Below are 7806 nucleotides of genomic sequence, written 5' to 3'. Positions count from 1 at the left end.
GAGACCGCCCCAGGTAAACCATGAGCAGGCCGATGCAGAAAACGGTGATATGGATTCAAAAAAAAATTCTTTCAGTGGGGTACAGAACCTAAATAGAATTACACGACCACCCTGACCATCCACAGAAATGTAAAACCACCTTCCATATGCCAAAAGCATAGACCATAAGAAGCTGAGGAGCACACTAATGAGCTTCTCTTATTACTAGACAGTTGAGAAGAGAAACCCCATGCCCACCACAAACTCACTCCCAGTGCACAATTACTACATCTGTGTTGGAAGGAGGGGAAAAAATTCCAGCGGGTAACATAAAGAAATATGAAAGTAAAACCAATGTAAAATGCTATCAAATATATAGTCAACAGAGACGCACAACCACTTTCCACCATGCTGAAGGGCATGCACCTTTGAATAGTTTCTCAGTGCAAAGCACATGCCTAGGCTCACACCTTTACTATAACTTGGCCAAAATTCTATTGAACATGAAATGCATTGTGCATCCAAGGAATTGTGTACATTCAGTGATATAGGAGGCCAGAAGCACATAAAAGGTGGCTTGTTATGTGCCTATGTGCCTCCACATAAGCAGGGACTAATCCAGTCATCAAATAGTGACCTTTATTTCAGCAAAAGGAGCCAGATGGTCCATTTAATTAGTGACTAGAATTTTCTAACGTTCTTGTTAGTTATTAGAATCTCAGGGATAAGTTCACATGACAGGATTATTTTGTAAATGGTCTTTCTTAAAGGCCTCTTAATTGTTTTCAGACAACTTAGGGAGGTCTTACAAGAGCCAGTATTGAGCTATCTATCAAAAGGCGGAACAAGCTGAATTTGCGTATTCAAATTCCTTACATGAAGTTGTACAAGGCACACAAGATTGTCCAAGAAATAAAGGAAGGTAGCCAAGCAGAGTCTTATGCACAGTAACCTAGACATAGTGAGTTGGTTATGGAGAAGAATCCTAGGAGTATGTTCAAGCTCCAATATCATGACTGGCAAGATATGTCAATAAATCCAGTGTTTAAGAGAATGTTTGATTGTTTTCATGCATGCAAGGAAGATTTCTTGAGGGGATGTAGACCATTTATAGGTTTTGATGGCCGCCACCTCAAGCACAAGTATGGTGGAATTTTGTTGGCAGCAATATCTGTCGATGGGAAGAGTGCCTTGTTTCCTTTAGCATATGATGTAGATGAGGTGGAATGTAAAGAAGGATGTTTTTTCTTCAAAATTTATGTAAGGCTCTACATACAGCCATGATTTGTCTGACTTTTATGTCAGACGAACAGATGGCATGTTATTTAAGTTCATAAAATCTATATTCTTTTTTATAAAGATAGTACTACTATATGACTGACCGAAGTGTCATGTATATGTTGTATAGGGACTGTCAGATGCTATTACTGCAATCTAAATGCTCACCATAGGTGTTGCAATATCATCTGTTTCACATTCCTAACTTCACTACTAATCTTTTATCTATTAGTCGTCTTACTTGAGATCTGAACTGAAACTTTTTTTTTTTCCCCCTTCCCACTGTCTTTTAAGATCTGATGACCGGGAAGACGATTGGATGTGGTAAAGTGCATTATGGTCTCCATTTGCTTGACAACGGTAGTCCAACTACTACAGCATTACCTTCTCAGCTCCATCAACTAAATTCAGCTTCATCAAAACTATATCAATGGCATTGTTGATTGGATATATATGATATAATATGAGTGTTGTGTTCCTGTGTTTTCAGTGATTCCACAAAAACGGTTCAAACTCAATACAATGCCATTGTGAAGATCCTTCTGAGTGATAATGGCAAAGAATACATGGAGGGTCAGTTTCAAAATTAGCTTGCTGATCATGGACTCATTCATCAAACCAGTTATATTGACACCCCTGCTCAAAATCGAATGGTAGAAAGAAAGAACCACCATCTCTTGGAATTTGCTCGAGCTCTTATGTTTGCACATCACGTTATGCAGTTGGGCGTTGGAAGATTTGCCATTAATTTAGTATTTTTATTATTTATTTGTTTCCTATATTGTTAGTATAGGGTGTCGGTCAAGTTAGTAGGGAGATTCAACTTTAGATTTCGACTTCTAATTTAGGACAGTTTCAATTAATTGATTTTTTTTTTTTTCTATAGCCATGTAACACGGTAGAGGGAGATATGAATTTTAAAATTGAATGAAAATTGAGTTGGTTTCTGCCAGAGTGGTATGTGTGTTCTCTCCCCTTCGATCCCTCATCTCCTCTCTTTTATTCTCTCTTTCGTCTTCTCTTCCTTTACTTTCACTTGTATGCTCTGTTCTGGACTAACCCAACAGCCCTTCAGTTGGATCAAACCCCTCTCGAAAGCCATCCATTAATTCTGAAACTTTAAGTGAAGGGTTTAATAACCTGGGCGATCGGAAATCCTAGGGTTTTGGTGGCTGAAATCCCTCTCACTGAGAATACCAACCTTCCATTCATGGCTGGACCTGCTACTTCGCTGATCCCATGTTTCAGAAACCTGCAATCCAGCTCTGCCTGATCTCTTGAACTGTAATGTTTTGGATCGACTCAGCAGGCCTAGGCAACAACAGACCTGGAGATTAAGAGCTGTTGAAAGAGATTCAGAGGGCTGAAGCTCGATTTCCTCTTTTGGTGTTCAACGTGACTCCCTTGGCTGTTGTGGGGTTGAAGACAACCTCAAAAGTGAGTTTTATTTTATTTTATTGTAACATCCCATAAATGCCCCTCTCTTTATTCTAATTCTGTTTGGACCCTTACTCATAATTGTTTCCAGCATTGTCCTATACAGATATTAGAAAATACCCTTGCGTCCCATACCACTTTCACCTCTCATCACACCCCTTTGCGGTCCTGGTTATTTACCAAATTGCTACTTTCCTTTGCTACCTTTGATCTATTTACCAAATTGCCATTATTTTTAAATATTTAGTGATGCAAATTTGAGTGGGCCTCTAAGGGACCGATTCTGAGTTTTGGAATTCGGATCCACATCATAATGTCCCTTCCCAGAATTGGGGTAACGTTGTCCTCATTCCTGCATATCTCATCAATCGTATACCTACTTGGGTCCTTGATTCCCGTGCTCCTATTGAGGCCCTACAAGGGTCTTCCACCTTTATTGTTCCGCCCAAGATCTATGGTTGTGTCTGTTATGCTTGGGATGCTTGGGATACTTGATCTCCTGGTAAACTAGAACCAAGTGGCCTCTGCTGTATCTTTCTGGGATATTCTCCTACTCAGAAAGTATACAAATCTTATTATCCACCTTCTTGCTGTACTGTGGTCACCATGGATATTATCTTTCACGAGTCGGTCTCCTGTTATTCATCAACACTTCTTTAGGGGGAGAGTCCTAATGAAGATCTGTTGACATTTCTTGATGTTTCATCTTCCACTATTCCTTCAGAGAGTCAAATTCAAGGGAGTATGACGAGATTATTGTTCCAACTCAGGGGGAGATTACTCCAATTCAGAAGACCATTGGCGAATTTCAAAAATAGATTGATTATTCAAACCTTCAGGATAGACCAGAAACAAAACAAAAAACTCCAAACCATCAGTACCACTATTGCACCTTTACCTGTTAAATTGCCGGAACAGGAGTTAGAGCCTATTACTCCATTTGGTAAGAGAAATTCTTCTGAGTTCCCTATTGCTCTTCGTAAAGATACTAGGACTTGTACTCAACATTCCATATCCCATGTTGTTTCTATGACTCACTCTCTAGTTCCTATCGTACTTTTGTTTCTTCTCTCTTCTATTCGTATTCCACATAATTGACAAGGAGCTCTTGCAGATGAGAAGTGGAAGACAACAATGATGAAAGAGATGAAAATCTTATAAAAAAATGGCACTTGGGAACTAGTGGTTCAGTGGTTCTGGTTCTTCCACCCTAAAAAAGACCAGTTGGTTGTAAAAGGGTGTTTGTGGTTAAGCAAAAGATGGATGGTATTAAGGACAAGTATAAAGCAAGATTGGTAGCTAAAGACTTCACCTAGACATATGGGATTTATCACTAGGAAATTTTTGTTCCAGTTACAAAGTAAAATACTGTTAGGGTATCACTATCACATGTTGTGAATCAAGGATGGAATCTTCAACAATTTGATATAAAAAATGCCTTTCTCCATGGAGAACATAGTTGTCATGACGCCAAGGCGAACGAAGGTTAGAAGGGCTGCCTAAGCGCTTTGGTGACAAGGTGCCCGCCTTAAGGCGAACATGTGTTATTTTATTTTTCATCTTTTTTAACATTATTCAGTATATTACATATACATTGGATCATCAAAAATCAACATCAAGCCACACCAAGCCATAAAAAATCAACGTAAAGCCACATAAAATCATAAAAACAAATATTAAATCACATTAAGTCATAAAAAAACCAACATTTAGAGAAATGCCCTTGTTCTATAATAATTTTAACTGGTCAAAGATTTTATTTTTATATGAGACTTTTTGTATTAGGTACAACACAACCAGATTTCCAACAATTCTAAGATTGCTTAAATCTGAGTTGTAATAACAAAGTTATATTCTGGCCAAACTTATTTTAAAGTGCGAAATGCTGTTAAAATCGCTTGAATGAAAATAATTCTATGGACATCAAAACAAATGATTATTTTACCGGACTTCTGATTTTGGCAATGTTTTACAATGATGAGATTTATAAAATTTTCAGAATTGAGAAAAACCCAGCATTTGAAAGTTGAAATAGCCCCTACAACTAAAAATCCAATTTTTGCTCTTGGACTGGAGGGTTGACATTTTATCCTTTTAGAATTTGATTTTTAAACTATTTTTATTGGATACAAATAGGAGGCATTTGCTTATTTATGAATAATATCTTAAGAAAATGAATATTTACTTAAATGATATTTGGCATAAATACTAAAATATAAGACGACATACAGTGCAATAAGGTGATAGTCACCTAGGCCCCAGACAAACCACCTGAACGCCAAGGCAACGCCTTAACAGCTATGATCGAGAACTTGATGAGGTAGTTTATATGGATGTTCCACCAAGTTTTCCTGTGACAAAGCTCAAGGCAAAGGTTGCAAGTTGAAGCGTGCACTTTATGGGCTAAAGCAGTCACCACGAGCATTGTTCGAGAGGTTTCACAAGGCTATGGTTTCTATGTGTTATAAGCATAGTAATACTAACCACATTTTGTTCATTAAAAGATATCACCATTCTTATAGTTTATGTGGATGATATTGTGGCAATCGGAAATGATGGTGATGAGATCAACCTGTTGAAGAATTTTCTCGGACAAGAGTTTGAAATAAAGGATCTTGGAAAGCTAAGGTATTTCCATGGGACTGAGGTTGCTCATTCTTCAAAAGGCATCTTTCTCAAAGGAAGTATGTCCTAGATTTGTTATCTAAGACTGGGTTGTTAGGTTGTCATCCTTCTGATACACCTTTGGATGCCAATACAAGGCTCAAGGACAAGGAAGGTGAACCTGTTGATAAGGGTCTAATATAGATAAGTCACTTGGGCTTATTTTATTGCAAATAAGCCTTGGGTTGTGTTATGTGTTGGGCCTTTGATCCCATGTGGTTTCTTTGAAATGTGCCACTTTAATAGGCCTAAAATATGGGTAGAAGGTAGGAAAACAAGATTTTTTTCATTAGTTTAATTAGTTGCTATTTAATTTAATAAAAACCCATTAGGCCATTAGTTGACCGTAAAGTCCTATATGGACTATTAATTTGTTAGTCCTACTCCATGTTGGAGTCATGAAGTCAAGTCCTAGTCCTATTTTGAATTCCTAGTTGTAGTAGAAGTGTCTAGTCCTATTGGGAAACTAGCTCCTAGTTGTAGTAGGAATGTCTAGTCCTATTGGGAAACTAGCTCCTAGTTGTAGTAGGAGTGTCTAGTCTTATAGGGAAACTAGCTCCTAGTATTAGTATGATTGTAAACTTCCCCTCTATAAATAGAGAGGCATAGGTACCATTATTGAGCAGCTTTGAATGAAAGAAAGTTTGCATTTATGAAATAAAGTTTGCAACTAAATGCTTAGAACAACTGAGATAGTTGTGGGTGAGATAGCCACTTCCTTTATTCTCTTTCACCCTTCTCAACCCCATCTATTTTATTCTTCTTTTTTATTTTATTTGTTGTAACATTCAAGAGATATAGTTCAGATTTTGATAAAAGTTTCCAGAAATCAGAACCGATCAGTAATCCTAGTGGGAATAAGAGAGATCGATCTCCTCTCTTTCTCTCTTCTGTACTTTGTTTAGCTAGGTCTTCAATCAGGGTATTCCAAGCCTCATAAGGGTCCCACGATCCTTACCTAGTCATTGTTGGAAGCATTCAGCTGCTGTTCTTGAAAGTTTTTCTCAATTTTCACTCCTAGGTCAGAAAATCAAGAAAGCTTGTAACTTCACAACCAGCCGTCAGAATCCTCTCAACTTTGGGGGTTTTTGTACCCTCCCTAGGGACTATCTACGCCTAAGAGTGCAACTCAATCAGACTCCTACAGCCCTGGCCGTACCTCTCTCTCCAGCTCTATAACAGATTTTTCTCTCCTATCGGGTTAGTTTTTGGGCTGATTTTGCTCCTATATGGGTATTGTATCCTTGAGGATTTATTTGATGGTATTATTTATTTGTTTCTTACTCCTATTTATATTGTTTGGGATTATAAACTGCGGAGTTAGTTACTTGTAATCTACTCCTGCATTAGGGTCGTTATCAAAAACTAGTAGGAAAGTTGATTTATCTTTCCCATACACAGCTTGATATTGTTATTGTTGTGAGTTTTGTAAGTCATTTCATGGATGATCCTTATTCTTCTCATATGGAGGTTGGCCTTTGCATTCTTCGATATTTGAAGTCAGCTCCAGAGAAAGGAATCCTTTTATCCTCATGGTCATCTACGAGTTGAGGCTTATAATGAAGTTGATTGGGTCGGGTCTCCTAATCAAAAATCCATTTCAGGGTACTGTACTTTTGTAAGAGGTAATCTTATCACTTGGCATAGTAAGAAGCAAACTGTGGTGGCAAAATCTAGTGGTGAAGTAGAGTTTCGTGCAACAGAACAAGGAATCTGTGAGTTGTTATGGGTCCAAGGTTTGCTTCAAGACCTTGGTGTCCCTGACCGTTTCCACACCAAACACATGGAGATTGATAGGCATTTCATCAAGGGAGAAGTTAGAAGATGGCTGATGAGTATACCCTTCGTGAAGTCTTTTGATCAGTAAGCTAATGCATTCACTAAGGGTTTAGGGCGGAAAGTTTTTCATATTACTTTAGTCAAGTTGAGCATGTGTGACATCTATGACCCAACATGAGGGGGAGTGTTGAATTATGTATGCGATAAGGGAATATTAAGGTTTTTTCCCTTCTATCAATTCTAACTAGTAGCGTTAGTTAGAGGGGGCCATACTTGTAATTTTGTTCTTATTTTATTATAAATAGACAGCTTGGGATGGAGAATCGAACCATCCAAGCATTCAGCCCTAAGGTCAAGAGACTAGCAATTGCACAAAGAAAACTAATAATGGATATAATAGGGACTTTGGAGAAAATAGCTTTCACTTACCGCTGCTTCAATATTTGCTGGAGATTCATCATTAGGACTTGATAGCATGGAAATGATGCTCAATACAATGCTTTCAACCTGTGCAATCAAACCATAATTAGTTAACATGGACATTATAATTTAAGAAAAGAAAAAAATAGAATGCTCTCATGGTATCATGGAAATTCAAGAAAAGGTGAAATTATGAATGCTGCTACAATTGAAGGCAACAATGATGCCCACCCCCCCCCCCCCAACCCA

At 38.0% G+C, this 7806-nt stretch overlaps 1 protein-coding gene across 1 annotated transcript in view; it reads right to left on the bottom strand.

The window, feature by feature from the left end:
- LOC122091643 (ubiquitin-conjugating enzyme E2 7-like) overlaps positions 1 to 7806 on the bottom strand; it is a 16308-nt gene that overhangs the window by 1178 nt on the left and 7324 nt on the right. Inside the window, exon 5 of the mRNA XM_042661676.1 lies at positions 7567 to 7644. Within this exon, the coding sequence (XP_042517610.1) occupies positions 7567 to 7644 (78 nt within the window). The remainder of the gene's footprint in view (positions 1 to 7566; positions 7645 to 7806) is intronic.

Source organism: Macadamia integrifolia, chromosome 10, assembly GCF_013358625.1.
Source record: "Macadamia integrifolia cultivar HAES 741 chromosome 10, SCU_Mint_v3, whole genome shotgun sequence".
Taxonomy (NCBI): Eukaryota; Viridiplantae; Streptophyta; class Magnoliopsida; order Proteales; family Proteaceae; genus Macadamia; species Macadamia integrifolia.
Note: the sequence above shows the minus strand (reverse complement) of the source record. Positions and strands in the feature narration are given on the sequence as shown.